Here is a 16548-nt window from a genome sequence, read left to right on the forward strand (position 1 = left end):
ATGAAGGACAAATTTGTGACTTTGAGACTTAATGACCAGCCATCATTTTACAGAAATGACATTTTACTCCAGGGTTGCAATTCATTCCTGGAGATACTTTATTTAAAAAACAAAGGCAATTATTGAAATAAATTCAAACTACAAATTAAAAATGATAACATTTCCTGTGCTTGTTATTTGGTCCATAAAAGAATTTTAAAAACTGACATTTTGCCATGTGGTCTTTACAAAGCAGAAACCACAAAGAGTGACAATTTCAAATGAAGTGGTTTACCAATATGCTAACTGTGAGAGGTACATGAAAAACCTGATAGAGTCAACATACTCAAAGCAAAGTTTGAATTCAAGATCACTCTTCCAAAGTTATGACAGAGCTTGAGCACACAGAAAAAAAATTATAAGTATTTTCTGACTTTGCTCATTAAGCTACTTCTCTTGCTAGTGATTCATGTAGGGTTTCTTGGGTATTCTGAAATTAAGAAAGATCTAAAAATTGGATTCTAAGCGGTGGGCAAAATGACACAGAACTCCCAATGAGATATCAGGAGTGAATATACAATAAAAACTGTTTTCTAAAATAATAAAATTTTGACAATAGTGCATACAGTGATTGTGGCTATGACAGAAACTTTTTCATATAAAATAATCACTGTTTGTGGCCATTTGGCACATTTTATTGCCTTGGAAATAATTTCATTATATAACATAATGGTATATTTGTCTTTGTTTTGATTTTGGCAGTTCTTAAATCAAACTTTCAATTTCTGGTCATTAAATCTTGCACAATTTGAACAGAATTTTATGCAAACTTACAAGTGCATCCTGTGAAGTCTATGGAAATAAAAATGTGGAGCTATGACTAACTTCACAAATAAATGCAGACATTGTAATTTACTTCAGCAGCTTATACTTGATGAGCTTTTAAATAGAAAGCAAGGTAGGTGAGATACTTTAAGAAGAAGTTGCAATTTTGCAACATAAGTCTGTACAAATCCTCCAGGCAGCTGGCTGTGAAGGAAGTACCTGTGTGTCCCAAGAAACATGTTTTCCACACATCCTTGATAACTATAAGTCTCCCCCCCAAAACTATTTACAAATGTATGCATTTTGCAGGCTCAAAGCACCTTGTTTCACACCATTATGAACACATACATTGACATTTCGTCCTTTCATGTGCAAATTCCAAAATTCATTGTAACCAAGAGGAAAAAAAAGTTTAAAGAGTTTTTAAAAACTTATCTACAATCAAAAGTGAAAGGATCAAAAATGTCAGACATTGCAGAAGATGGGCTCCTAAAAGAGCTCTTTATTTTACTCAGTGTTCTTGCATCATTTTTTTTCCTGATTTTTTCTCCTATTTTTGTTACAAAAAAGCAGATTTCCACTTTTAAATTAAAACAGTACTTAAACTAAACAACTCTTCATGCCATGCAAAAATAACATTTTTTGTACTTTTGAGGCTTCCCATGTTTTAGTTCACAGGCATTACTAATTGTGGTTTTAATAAATAAGTTTTTGCAATTATTGCTCTCTTAACTAGTCACATGCTGGTTTCTCGTGTGGGACAATAACCAGTGTCTCCAGGATTTGAATGGATTTCTGGAGAAAACAAATGGTTTTCCATTTTATGACTTTCTTGGCTATTGTCTACTTTCACTTCCCCCCCAACATGGCAAATGTCTTGAGTACAGTTGTGACCCAAGCTTTTGGGTGAAGAGCTGACTCGAGGCTCTCCTGTTAAATGATTGCCATCTTTGTGTTTATCCCCAAAGCAGTTTGTCTTGATATCCTGTTGTTTTTCATTTCTTATGCCAGAAATCTCCAGGAAATCATCTTCATCTCCAGTGTCTATTTCAGTGAAGCTTCTCCTCTCTTTTGAGGGGAAAGTAAAAAGCTTCTGTTTTGGAAACAGAGGAGGTGTTTTATTTGAAGTTCCTGGGCAAAGCACAGGCGCATCAGCACCAATCAAGGGTCTTTCCCCTTGGGGTGAATTCTCTTCCAGGAGAATTGTGCTGATATGCTGAGGGGTCGATTGCATGAAGTCCGCCGCTGCTGTTACTGGCAATGGCCTGACAGTGCTTGGTGGTGTTTGTGGAGCACTGCCTCTGTTTTCCTTGAAATTAACCTTAAGGGGCCTGGATTTTAATGGATTGCTTCCTTTTAGAGAACTTTTCGGACTCTCCATACCACTGTCAAAGTGCAAATGACCATGAAGCAGAGATTGGGAGCCAGTGTTGTCAGGGCTCACGGCTGACTCAACCGGGCAGTACTCAAAGGTGATGTCTCTGGGTGCAAACATTTTATCTCTTGTGAGTGATAACAACTGAGAACTCTTTGCTCTTTGGTCTTCTAAATGGACAGACTCCATTGGGAACCTCAGCTGCATCATCTGAGAGCTGGTGTACAGAGGAAGCGGGGACCGCTCTGTCTCGGTGAAATCGGTAGCACAGCTGGCAAAGCTGTCAATGCTAGAAGTACTTCTCATGTCAGTTACAATCTCTCTAGATTCCAGTGTTAACGGTTCTCCTTGTCTGATAACCTCTTCCATTTCTATTTCCTCCTCGTACTGGGAAGGCTTTGCTGATGGGGCTTGGTAAGTATTGTTCAAATTCGGCTGAGACTGAGTTTTAGTAATTTCATTATATAACATTTCGAGTTTCTGAGCACTCAGGTGTTGGGGGCTGGAGGTTGCTGCATTGTTGTTTAGTTGTTCATTGGAATCTTTCTGGCTCACTTCCTGGTATTTGTTCTCTAAGGACTTATTAGAGCTTGTCTCAGACATTGTCCTTCTGGCCCATTTCCACCGGCTTGGAGATAGGTGGTTATCATCATGGGCTTCCTTTGAATCAGCTGCTTCCTCAGTCTTAACAGAATCCACGGCGACATCAATCAATTCCATGCTGCGAGCAAAGGCATCTTTTAGATTCATTGAAACAATACTTCCATTTCTTTTTGCTCGCTCAAGTGCTTCCCTTCTTTTAATAGCTTTCTCCTGTCGTTTTTGCTCCTTGTAAAATTCTGAGAAATTGTTTACTATGATGGGGATAGGTAGGGCTATTACTAGCACTCCAGCAATACAGCATAATCCTCCAACTATTTTACCTAGTAAAGTCTTTGGATAAATGTCACCATAACCTACTGTAGTCATTGTGATGGTGGCCCACCAAAATGATGCAGGGATGCTGGTAAATTTGGTAGCATCTTCATCCTTCTCAGCAAAAAACACAAGACTGGAGAATATCATAATTCCCATTGCTAAAAATAATATTAGTAAACCCAATTCATTGTAACTCCTCCGGAGGGTAAATCCTAAAGACTGAAGGCCTGTAGAATGTCTGGCAAGTTTAAGGATCCTTAGTATTCTCATGATACGGAATATCTGGACCACACGGCGGACATTTTGGAACTGCAGTACACTCTTGTTAGACTCCGTGAGAAAAATTGTGACATAATATGGCAAAATGGCCAACAAGTCAATCACGTTTAATGGACCTTTGAAGAACTTCCACTTGTTTGGAGAGGACAGGAAGCGCAATAGATACTCCATCGTAAACCACGCTATACACACAGCTTCTACATGTGCTAGCTGGGGGTTGTCATTTAGCTGTCCAAATTCATCAATTACTTGAAGCTCAGGTAGAGTGTTGAGTGATAAAGCAATGGTTGACAATACAATGAACAGAATAGATACAATGGCCAAAATCTGTAAAACAAAAATAAGCAAAACTGTGGTTAGTAAATCATAATGGATGCATGATATTTTAACTACAGAAATATGACACAAATAGCATTGCAGGTCATCATTTTCAATACATTTCAAGAGCCACGATAGCCAGAATCCTCATAGATTAATTCATAGTAGAACCGCCAAAGAGTCTGAACACAGCTGCTGACTTAATTCCTCCTGATCCCTGAAATAGTTTGTGGGTGCTCTGTAAATACCATCTGTTGCCAAGTTTATCAAGGGCACGAGGAAAGACCTTTATAGTAAGGGTGTTGAGAAAAGGGTTGAGATAAAATGAAGAGAAAATGGAAAGATTGGTGGAGATAGAGGAGGACAGAGAGAGACTGGCTGGGGAGGAAACCTGGATGGGAGAGGAAGGGAAAAGTAACAGGGAATGGTGGAGAGCTTGGAGGAGTAGGGTAACAGGCTCGTAAAGCAGGAGGACATAACTAGGGGCATACAGCGAGAAAGTAGAGCAACCCCAGTGCAGCTGTCAGTAAGAAGGGCCAGGAGAAGATAATGACACAGAGGGGAGATTCCACTATTGTCAGTTCCAGGGGACATACTGAAGTGGCAGATGACTTTGGTATTCCACTACTTTCCCACATTGGCAGAGGGTGCAAGGAGGGCTTTTACCCAAGGCTAAAGCAGGGGGAGAAAGAAAATTTGAACAGAGATTTATTTGGGCATGCTGAAATGACATGCTGGAACCTGTCAATAACAGAGAGCTGGATGTCATTTTGTGTTGATTTAAACTTTGCATCAAGGTGTTAAAGGACAAAATTAAACAAATCACTGACACTGACCCACCTCTGAATATACTCCCCACCAACTACATGGCCTTCTCAAATCCACTGGATGTGGAGGTCCCCCCTTGGGAGAAGGAAGCAGGTCTACACTGTGTTAAATAGTAGAAGGAGTATTCCATTTTTTGCTTATTTGGATTAACATGATGAGGACTGAGCTTCTACAAAAAGGGTGGAATATGATTCCAAATACATTTCAGAAAGCCACAAACCTAGAAAAGGCATACAGGAGATTTATCACAATAGAGGTGCCTACTGGGCAATAAAAACAAATTCAAGGACCACAGTGAAATTACATGCGCCACAAGATGAAATGACCTCTCTGTGCGGCAGAGAAAAACCAAATTGGTAAATTCTGGAAATGGAAACTGTCTGTACTGATACACTTTGCCTTGGCTCTTTAGCACAAATTCACCAACCCTGAAATATGTGTATAAGCTGGCACTTAATTTTAATGTAAAAAAAAAAAAATAGAAAAGTGTTATGACACAGTTTGGGAAAACGTACAAATGATTTATAAGAAAATAGCTACTGTGCTCCTGCTAAGTGGGCTAACAGCCCGATCCTAATGGGGACGGGCAGCAGTGGAAGTTGTGTTTTGTTGGTGCTAACTGCTGAAAAGCAGTCAGCACCAGCTGTAAAAGATGCTCTTGTCAGTGGGTGAACCAACAGCCCAATCCTAAGCTGCCCGGCGCCCAGAGAAGCAGCGGCGCCACAATGGCTACCACTGCATCTTATGGGCACTGTGGCAGCTGCCAGAGTCTCTTTGGGGAAAGAGGACATTTGTCCCCTTCCCATGGGTAAGGGCACAGGCCCCACAGTGGGTCCCCTCCAGTCTGTGCTGGCTATTTTCACGGCACAGACTTGATGAACTCAGTTTCAGGCTTTTCAGTTCAACATGGAGCATTGGATCTCACGGACTAGTGCTCTGCCGGTTCCACCCCCTCCTGCCCAGGTCCCTCCTCCTGCCCTGCCCACCTCCCCGCTCTGTCCTCATCAAGGAATGCCTCCCCGCACCCCGACAAACCTTACTGCTGTCCATAGCTCTTCCCTTGCTCAGGGCAGCATCTGTCCAGCACTGGGCTCAGCACTTACTTGCACTAGACCAGTGCCAGCGACCCCTACACAAAGGATGCTGTAAATGGGCTTTACGGTATGCTTACCTCACCCAGCACCGGTGGTACGCTCATGCCGCTGGCGCTAAAAAGCTCAGGATTGGGCTCTGTCCCAATTTGATCCCAACACTGCTTTTTTCTAGTAACTGTTGCTGATGTGTCTTCTGTAGTTTTTTTTTTTAAGATCGCAAGCCCTCTAGACAGGGAACTGTCTTTTCATTTACTTTGTTATGAAAACCATTTTGTGAACCTAAATAATACTGATAAGACCACTATGTACAACAATGAATGAGAGAGATATAATGAGAAATGAATGTATTTCACAATCTTTTAAATAATTCTCATACTCTTATGCGTATGAGACGCATAAGGAAAAAAAGAAGTCTCTTCCAGTATTTCGTGTATATTTTTAGCACTCTGTTCAATTATTTGTTGGAAGAAAATGGACAGCCTTCAAATGATTTGAGAAAATCTTACAGTTAAACAAATTTACCAAAGTGCTGTATTTAGAAATGCAATTTTTCCTCCATAAAAATGCCTTAAGTAATTTCTGTTTTCCATTAAAAGTACTAAAGCAAACTGCTCTCTTCTCAATTCTGTTTTCAGTTCAGTTTAGACAGTGAAGTATAGGGGAAAAAACTTCTTTTATACATACTTCTGAGAAATTATTCCTTTAAAACCATCTATTGATGGTCTGTGTTCTGTCAAAACGTAAAGGAACAAAGAAGTACATCTGTATATCAGTCTGAGGGTGCAATCCTAACCTCAGCACTGACTTAAGGGCACTGCAGCTCTGAGGTAAGGGAACAAACATTCCCATACTTTGAGGAGGCCTCCATGAGTGCCCCCCAACTGCAGGATGCAGCACACGTCCCATTGGCACCGCTATGCCAGTGCTGGAAAGTACTGACATAAGGGGTTAGGATTGCACCCTAAAAGTACAGCTGATGCAGAAGAAAAGAACTCTATCCTGCTTGTAGGAACTAGTGGATCATGGTTCCAGTACAATATAAGGATCCCAATGGAGTGCCTCAGTTCTGAGGTCTAGCAATGCCAGACTGAAGCTCTACTCCACTACAGCCCCTCTTATGTTTACAAATATCCTTCTGCTTATTCCATATTGTCCCTTATTCTGACACAGGGCAAGGCAATCGCCATTAGCACTAGAGACACCAGACTGGACTTTGCCAGTTATAATCCGCAAGTCAGAATTCTCTATGACTTTACCTACTTTGCGGAACATACACATGTAGCATGCATAACCTGTGATGTACAACCTGTGATTCTTTTCCAGAGTACCTTTTTCAAAAGGTGCTTTCCTTCCCAGCCAAGATACTAATACTGGTTCAATAGCAGACATGATTTTTAAGACCACTTTTTAAATACATCATAATAGAGATGGTTGTTTCTGAGAGATAATCACAAGTCTGCTGTAAAAGAAATCCTGAATCAGAGTAGTTTGGGTAACTGATTGTCATTATCTCTCCAGTACCAATCACTCTCTAACAACTGCAGTTGGCACAAACAATTACAGGGGATTGTGTAAAATTACAGGTAGGGTCTCCGTATCTGTGGATTGTGTATTCACTGATCTGGCTCAACACCGATCTTGTCCCCAAGACCAGCGGTGAGCCAGTCTTGCTCTCTGGAGGCAACCAGAGCTGCACTCTGGTCACCTCTGGAAGTCTTTCTGAAGCCCAGAGAGGCAGTGCACATCCACCCGCTGCCTCTGTGGGCTTCAGAATGGCCGTTTCAGCTTCCAGGGGCTTCCTCAGGCTTCAGAATGCCTTATTTGGCATAAAACATCACTTCCAGTTTTCCTCAGGAAACCAGAAGTAGTGTTTTTTCATCTGAAATGGCCATGCTGAAGCCCACAGGCTTTGGAGGGTTTATGGGGCCAAAAATCATGGACCTGATCATCCATGATTTTTGGTATCCCTGGGGGGTCTGAGAACAGATCTCCTGTGGATATTGAGGACCCACCTGTATACACTGTTCTAATTTCACTGCAGCACATGCATGTGTGATAACATCATCACCAGTTATTTCAGGTAGTACTTCCAATAGATAGAACATAAGAACATAAGAACAGCCCCACTGGATCAGGCCATAGGCCCATCTAGTCCAGCTTCCTGTATCTCACAGCGGCCCACCAAATGCCCCAGGGAGCACACCAGATAACAAGAGACCTCATCCTGGTGCCCTCCCCTACATCTGGCATTCTGACTTAACCCATTCCTAAAATCAGGAGGTTGCGCATACTCATCATGGCTTGTACCCCATAATGGATTTTTCCTCCAGAAACTCGTCCAATCCCCTTTTAAAGGCGTCTAGGCTAGACGCCAGCACCACATCCTGTGGCAAGGAGTTCCACAGACCGACCATGCGCTGAGTAAAGAAATATTTTCTTTTGTCTGTCCTAACCCGCCCAACACTCAATTTTAGTGGATGTCCCCTGGTTCTGGTATTATGTGAGAGTGTAAAGAGCATCTCCCTATCCACTCTGTCCATCCCCTGCATAATTTTGTATGTCTCAATCATGTCCCCCCTCAAGCGTCTCTTTTCTAGGCTGAAGAGGCCCAAACGCCGTAGCCTTTCCTCATAAGGAAGGTGCCCCAGCCCTGTAATCATCTTAGTCGCTCTCTTTTGCACCTTTTCCATTTCCACTATGTCTTTTTTGAGATGCGGCGACCAAAACTGGACACAATACTCCAGGTGTGGCCTTACCATCGATTTGTACAACGGCATTATAATACTAGCCATTTTGTTCTCATTTTGTTCTAGAAGTAAGAGGCAGAGCCATTTGAGGAAAGTAAAGCTATATAAGGGCTCCTGCGTTTTTATTTATCCTTCTTGTCCTCTTTATTTAGGTGCACAAATGGTGCCCTTAGAAACAAAACAATAAGCTTAAGCTTTGCGTCACTGTTTACATTATTGAGCGGCTTTGTTAGAGAGATGTCTGTAAAACACACATCTTTCATGCTAAAACTCCATGCGAGTAGAAAACTAATACATCAAGGATAAGAGTTAAAGTCTAGCCTTATCAGTGTTGTACTAGTTTTCTGCTTGCAGGGAGCTTTTTACATAGGAGTGCATTAAAGAATGTGGCTCTCCAACTGTAGTCTGAATTGGTGAAGTGCATTCTACCATCTTAGAACTCTACCACCTCATTTTTTTCAGCCTCTCTCTCTTTTTCTCTCTCTTTGTTTAAAAAAAACTCCCAATAACAACAACTGCCAACTGCTCTTAGGCCTGGTCTGTACATACAGCAGAATGAGGTGGTTGAATGTTGAAGTACAGGTGTGTGCCCCTTAGTGACGTTCCGACTAATGCCGGGATCACATATGTGATGACCATGTGTGGTCACGTGGTCGTCGGGGGCGCACACCCCAAACCTCCTAAAGCGAGGGAGAGCTCCCCTTGCCTCCGGAGGGTTGTCTGTGCCTCTGTGAAACCGGATTCCCCTCAGTCTGAGCCTTGCAGAGGCAACGCTTGAATGTGCACTGCCTTTGGGAGGCTCAGACAACCCTTCAGAGGCAAGGGGAGCAGAGCATCCCCTTCCCTGTGGAAGGTTCAGATTGCATCAAGTGCCACTTGACAATAGGGATCGAGGTCCTGATCCCCGTTGTTAAGTGGCGCACAACTGTACTAGAATAGATTGTACTACTTCAGACCACAGGTGAGGGAATGACATCTCTCTGTTGTCCTATCTTTTTTTACCACATAGACAAAGCAACAAAGTAAAACCCCAGTGAATTATTTTATGTCAGGAGAAACCTTAATTTTTTTGTCTTTACCAGGAAATTCTGCACATAAAATAGGTTCTCTTGGGCATTATATTTCATTCCCGTTACAAGAAGAGAGGCAGGTATTATGTTGAAAACATTTCTAGATAAAACTCTGGCTTCGCGAAGTGACTGGTGAATAAAGAATGCCTTCCTTTTGCCTTAGTGCTAAATATTGAGTACATCTCGTTGGTAGATCTCCAATTTTTAACTGGCATTAAACACTGGCCTTGTTCCTATGCACCTCATTTCCTACTTCATGTCATCCATCAGTATAACAGAACAATTTGATCATCATTATATATAAAGGGGAACAGGAAGAATGAAACCATAAAATATGCCATACAGTAGAAATTCTTCCATCTCTCTCACCTGTGTACCAAGTCGTTTTATACAATCAAATTCAAACCACTGTTATTAAAACCCACTTATTGTAATCTGTGAACAGAAAAAGCTAACATGCAGCAAACACTCCATGTGCCCAAAGCAGTATTCTTCCTGTCTCTCTGATACATGCTGTATTGTCCTCTTTTATTTTTAAACATGCCTCCATGCATTATTTGTGTTAGTACGTCTTTATGTATTGCAATGATTATACATGGTCCTTTAACAGAATAATAAAAATGGGTCTATGTCTTTTGATCTAGGACCTTTTGATCTGATGGCACAGGACCACGTGTTTCACAGGACATGTTCAGTTGAGCATATGAAGCGAGGATCATCCAGGGCCCAGCTGAGCTCTCTTATGTCCCTCTTCTCTGCTGTATATTAACCATCACTCAGAATAGCACACCTAATCAAATGCATGTTCATCGCTTCTTGACTGCTGCACTGAATGATGGTTTATATGTGCGAATGAGCACCACAGATTAATCACCACAGACTGAACTTTCATAGCACCTGAAGTCAGTTCAAACAACTGAGATGGTTCCTGCATTTAACTGTCATCCAAAGCTAAGTGACCAAGAGATCATAAAGAAGCATCAAGGCACACCCAGTCCTATCCTTGCTGGGACCACCAGTTGCAGCGGTGCCAAAATGGTGACCGCTGTATCCAGCAGCCCCGCAGAGGGCACTGGAGGTCTCTTTGGGGGGACTTTCATCCCTTTCCCCTGAGGAAAACCCCAGGCCCTGAAATGGGGCTTCTCATGTCTGCACTGACAAGAGAACCTCTGTGTCAGCTTTTCCACCCCCTTCCCGGGCTGGTTCTCCCCCCACCACACCCTGCATCACTGCTAGGAGGTCCTTCTTTCCTCTGGTGACCGCATGGCATCCTTCAGCCGGTGCTGGACCCAGTGCCAGCTGGCGCTTGTCCGGTGCTGGCACGCCGTAAATGTAAATGTGCCGTAAATTTACAGCACATTTATAACACCCAGTTCCACTGCTGGAGCTCAGCACCAGTGCAAGGGCACCATAGGATTGTACCCTTATTCCCTAGAATGTGTGTTTAGAATTGCAGCACATGCATATGCAGCCAAAGACCAAATGACCCTGCTTATTGTAAGTCTATCTTTGTGTGTACATTTTAACTATAAGCTGCTTTGGGAGTCAAGTTAGGGTGACAAGCAGGGTATTAATATAATGAATAATACACAATCATATGCATACATGTTCTGAACCAGTCCTATGAGTCGATTATCCTATTTTCATTGCTAACTCAATTTTATCCAGTTTTTTTAAACAGACACCCTATTCTCCTTCCCCATCAGTCATTATAGTGCTCTGTTCCACCACCTTGTCCATGAAAGAAGTCACACAGATTGTGATTAGCTGAGTTTGATCTAGACTCACATATCTCCACCAACTTTGAGGAAAAAAATGTTACACTGCTCTTGGTTAATTTCATCAGGACCTATTGACTTCTTTTTGTTTGTAAGCAACAGACTATATTTTTACAATATCATTTTGTTTATGTATGACAGATTACAAGCACTGTAAAGATGCATTGTCAATATGAGGGAGAAATATTAAGTCAGCTGAGGCAATTTTTATTTTGATGAAGCATGGGAGGCCATCCAGACAGAAAATCAATAGTTTTATGATCAATGGAAAGTCAACAGCATGTACTTAATGCACAAGAAGAGTCATTTGAACAATTGGGGAAATGAGCTAAAATCTATTAAATTCAATATGAGTCTCTCCATTGATTTCAATTGGCTCTGAGTTAGGGTTTGCTGCTAAATATCACATTAGCAATAGAAAATCTGCAAAGTGCATGCTTACAAATATCACATAAATAATTAACAGATGCACATGAATAATTAACAGACGTGACGCAGCATAGGACATAATATAAGATATCCAAAACATTTTCTCACACGCAGCTTCCAAATAGTGATTTTTAGTTTTTAAAAGCCTATTACTAACTTGTTCAAAAAAGTTCAGATACATAGAATGCTATGTTGTAGCATAAAAGACAGCTATTTCCAGTCACAGATGGCTGACAAAATAGTCCAAATGCTTTGCTTTTGGTTGGTACCCTAAGAAATGCTTTGTAAAGCCAATGGCTCCAATTCAGTGCAAGCTTGTTGGGCTTAAGTCCCATGGTTGTCAATGGAACTTAAACATGACTAGCATCACAATCCTATATATGTGTCAACTCAAAAGTACACTGTGTTCAATGTAGCTTACTCCAGGGAAGTGTATTTAGGATTGCAGTCTAATATTGCATAATGACAATATTATGCACAATGGAGCCATTCGGGAAAATGGCCAGTGGCACCATGTATGCACCAGACTCAGCCAGGTGCTCTGTAGCCCAAGTAACATGATGGCATAGATTGGCTGTGGACCAGGGTGGGGGTAGGAGGGCAGTGGGTGGGGAGCAGGCTGAAAGGGATGGATCTTGGTGGCAAAAGCTCATGCCAGATCCTATCACCCATTATCCAGCCCATTCCCTTCCTCTCCTTGGACTTATGTCAGCTACATAGCTGGTGTGGGTCCAAGGAAAACCATAGGTGGCCAGAAGGAGGCTTACCTTTTTAATTTACATCTCTTTACTTACATCTCATTGATCTTCTGGTTTTTTCCCCCCCCATAGCATGCAGTGCGCAATTCATTGGCGTGCGCTGTATGCTATAGAATTCTGAGGGACAGGATTGGGGCTGCTAGAGGAAGAACTGGTGTATAACTTTTTCAAAGAGTTTTCTTTACTGAGATTCACTCTAGAAAATGGAGTAAAGTTGTGGAACAACATCTCTCTCCCCCCCCCCCAGCAAGTGGAACTAATTACCTCATTAAGCAATGTTCATTACTGTTTCGTGGCTGTACTGGCTGTTTTGGAAACTTCTATCTAAATATATCAGGTCAAATTAACATCATGCATCACTGGTCCTAATGTGCACACCCAGAATGCTCATTGGCTTTTATGGGGTTTTGAAAAATGCTCAAGTTGAGGCTACAGCTTGAGCTACAGCTATGGAGATTGCACAAACTGGCAGTTTGGTGAACTGTCCACAAATGTGGTGCTGAATATGCTGTTACAGAAAACACATGCAGTGGCATTTATCAGTCTCTTAATGTACACTTCTTGATGATGTCATGTATTTATATAATTTTGATCCAAAGCCTAGCCAAGTTCTTTTTTTAGCAACAAGAAATGAAGACTGATATTTGAGGCACTGATATGTACTAATTGTTAGATTACCAGAATTAGATGAATAAGCAAAGTAACACCAAGCAAGAGGGTGGCAGTTTGTTTTGCTACAGATTTCAACACAATTTGTTGCCTAGACAGCATTAAAAAAAGAATTTTACACATTTATTTTTACTTTTATGTAGAGAATGAAATTCGCAGTAACTAGTCTTTTGGTTAAATGGTGCTGAAGTAGAACAGTTAATGATTCTCAGAGCCACAACCTACCCTCCCCTTGTTGCAGCAGTGCCAAGAAGGAGCTCTGTAGCTGACACAAGTCCAAGAAGACAAAAAGGGTGGAGAGCTTCCGCTGGCAGCCATTTTGTGACAGCGAAAGGCTCTTCTGCTGTCTAACTCCCTGCCCTGACAGCCCAATAAGAACATAAGAACAGCCCCACTGGATCAGGCCATAGGCCCATCTAGTCCAGCTTCCTGTATCTCACAGCGGCCCACCAAATGCCCCAGGGAGCACACCAGATAACAAGAGACCTCATCCTGGTGCCCTCCCTTGCACAATCCAGAACAGGGTTGGGCTATCAATGGCAATTATATCCCACCCAGTTGTTGAGTGATGTTGCAGTCTCATAACAGCTCTATGATATAAGTCAGGCTTAGAGATACAGATTTTCTCAAAGTCACCTAGTAAGTTTCACCAGATTCTAAACTTGGGGCTTTCCACATCTGGGAAAAATAACTTTGGAATGAATGAGATGGGCAACGCAATACTAACTTGCGCTGGAACTGGAAGACCAGCAGCCTGCGCTCTATCTAGTACAAGTTTGGGGCTGACTGCAGACCAGCCCAGGGCAAGGGGAAATGTTCCTCCTTACCCCAGGTAACACTGCAGCAGCTCCAAAGGGGCTACTCAGATCTGCACCACCTAAATTGGTGGTACAAATCCAAGCAGCCTGGGGCTAGCCCAGCCCGCCCAGGAACGGGGCTAGGATCCGGCATAAGTCCCAGATTCTGGTCCCGTCTTCTGCTCCCCGCCCTCCCATGGTCCCTCCCCCACTTTGAAACACCTTTTCCCCACCTCCTCCCCACCCCAGACCTCCCCATGCCACCCCAGACCACTGCGCCAGTCTGGAAAAGCTGTTGCATACTTACCCTTCCACCAGCGCAACAAGGTCTTATTTGGCCTCTGGAGGTTGGCGCATGTCCGTGCGCCAGCCTCCCTCGTAATACATCAGTGTGAAAGTGCTTTACAGCACTTTTGCGATGATGATGCACCAGTGCATGGGACTTGTGTTGGCCCAGGGTGCCCTCTGGATTGCGCCCCTGATTGTGCAATTAGAAAATTAATGTATGAACTCAGTGGAAATGTAAAGGTAGCTGCTTAAGGGTCCGATCCTATTGACCCTTAGTGTCGTAGCTGAGCTCCAGAGCCATTGCATGGTGTTGCAAATACGCTGCAAGGCATGTCCGTGGCATTTGGAGAGGAGGGGCCCCAGTGCTGGGTCAGTGCCAGTCGGTGTTGAGCCTCAGCACCACATGGAGGGTTGGCCAGCACTCCTTTTTGAAGCGGGGAAGAAGGGAGTGGGCAGAATGGGGTGGGGAGATGGTGGGGGGAGGAACTGGCCGGGGAGGGGTGTGGGACTGGTGGAGCAAAATAGCCAGTGCAGAAGCCCCATTGTGGGACCTATGGCTTTCCCTGGGGGAAGGGGACGAAGTGGCAGTGCCACTGGATGCAATGGTAGCTATTTTGGTTCCGCTGCACCCGGTGGAGCCGCTGGGGATAGGACTGGGCTGTAAGACAGCCTATAGAGATTGGTTGCATTGGGCATTGGGTGCAGGTCCACACCCATTAGAAAGTCCACCAGGCTGGGCTAGCCTCTGAATCTTGGTATACGTTTCTGTTTCGCTTTTGCAATCACAAACTGGAAGTAGGTCACTAGTAGGCCTATTACTAAAAAATTACTAAATTAGATTAGTAGATATATTTAGATATTAATACTATCTAAAAATAGTTATTTTTTCATTCTCCAAGGGTTGGGGAGCCCTGCAGAAACCTCTGTGGGGCTCCAAGCACCTCTGGGAGTTTGTCGCTTTGCTGTGTAAGTAAAAGAAAGCCCGTGTCCCCCAACAGCTATGCGATCCTGGGCATTATGTTGCTGCATTTCCCCATCCCCGCCCCTTAAAGGGGTAAAGGCAGAGGGACTCAGGCTGGGGTGTCGCAACGCCCCAGTTTGAGAACAGCTGCCATAGGCAATGTGCTTCATTACTTGCAAGCTCCATGGGATGCATTAAGAAACATCACGTGTGGCTATTTCTCCCCTCTCCTGCTCATTCCACGCAGGAAGCTCAACACTATAGGGTGTGGAGAATGACACATGAAGGGGAATGAGGCACAGAGACACAAAGAGGTTCAGAATTTATGCTGAAAGAGCAGCCCACGTGATAATTGAGCTCTCCAAGCACCTCGATAGCATCTCTCTCTCTCTCAACCCTCTTGGTCTGCCCCTTCCCCCATAGTATTCCTTGTCTTCCGAGGCCTCCTTTTGTCTCTCCCTTCTAGAACCTTGTCAGAGACAGCCCTGCTGAAAGGGTAGTGCTGGGAGAGCCCAATTATCACATGGGCCAGATAAAGGGCTTCCAGCTCATGGGACTTAGTGCTCACTGGGACTCACTGCTCTAGTGAGGGGAAAGAGTTAGGGCCCAATCCCATCCAACTTCCGAGCGCTGGTGTAGCTGCAATGCCGCTCCAAAGCAAGGAAACAAATGTTCTCTTACCTTGTGGAGGCCTCCGTAACCACCCTCCTGCCACAGAATACAGTGCACACGCCATTGGCATGGCTACACCAGGGCTGGAAAGTTGGATAGGATTTGGCCCTCAGACAAAATTATTGTGCTAAACGACAGCACTGGGACAGCCCAGTTATCATGGAAACCAGATAAAGAGCTTCCAGGGACTGTATCTGGCCAGCAGACTTTGGGCCCAATCCTATCCAAATTTCCAGCACCAGCGCAGCTGCAATGCAGCCCTGAGGTAAGGGAACAAATGTTCTCTTATCTTGAGGGGCCTCTGTGACTACCTTCCCACCACGGGATGCAGCGCATGCCCATTGGTACAGCTGCTCCGGCACTGGAAAACTGGATAGGATTGGGCCCTTTCTGTTTGACACCCCTGGCCTATTATTAACAGTATTTATACTGATATCTACATGTTTATAATTTATAAACTATAAACAGTTAAGCTTACAGTTACCAGTTTTGCATCTTTCATAAACAAATTCAGCTCTCCCTGCAACCAAGGGGATTTTGTTGTTTTCTTATTTGCAATGTACAAGTCCAAGGGTCAATAGATAGCATTTAAATGTACTCGTTATATTTTCTTTGTGCCCATCATCAACAGGAGTATCTTTACCAGACTAAAGCTGATTGCATGAACAAGTTTTAGACAGCATTTCCAGAGAGATTTCACATTTTAACCAGTAGATGTCTCTATTATCCCACTGAGGTATTCACAAGACCACCAATGTTTCTT

The 16548-nt window shown here is 43.3% G+C and overlaps 1 protein-coding gene across 1 annotated transcript in view; it reads right to left on the reverse strand.

Moving 5' to 3' along the window:
• Positions 1 to 1399: 1399 nt before the first annotated feature.
• Positions 1400 to 16548, reverse strand: part of KCNB2 (potassium voltage-gated channel subfamily B member 2) — a 188097-nt gene continuing 172948 nt past the window's right edge. The window contains exon 2 of the mRNA XM_066625117.1: positions 1400 to 3703. Within this exon, the coding sequence (XP_066481214.1) occupies positions 1541 to 3703 (2163 nt within the window). The 3' untranslated portion in view covers positions 1400 to 1540. The remainder of the gene's footprint in view (positions 3704 to 16548) is intronic.

This window comes from Tiliqua scincoides, chromosome 4 (genome assembly GCF_035046505.1).
Source record: "Tiliqua scincoides isolate rTilSci1 chromosome 4, rTilSci1.hap2, whole genome shotgun sequence".
In the NCBI taxonomy this organism is placed as follows: domain Eukaryota; kingdom Metazoa; phylum Chordata; class Lepidosauria; order Squamata; family Scincidae; genus Tiliqua; species Tiliqua scincoides.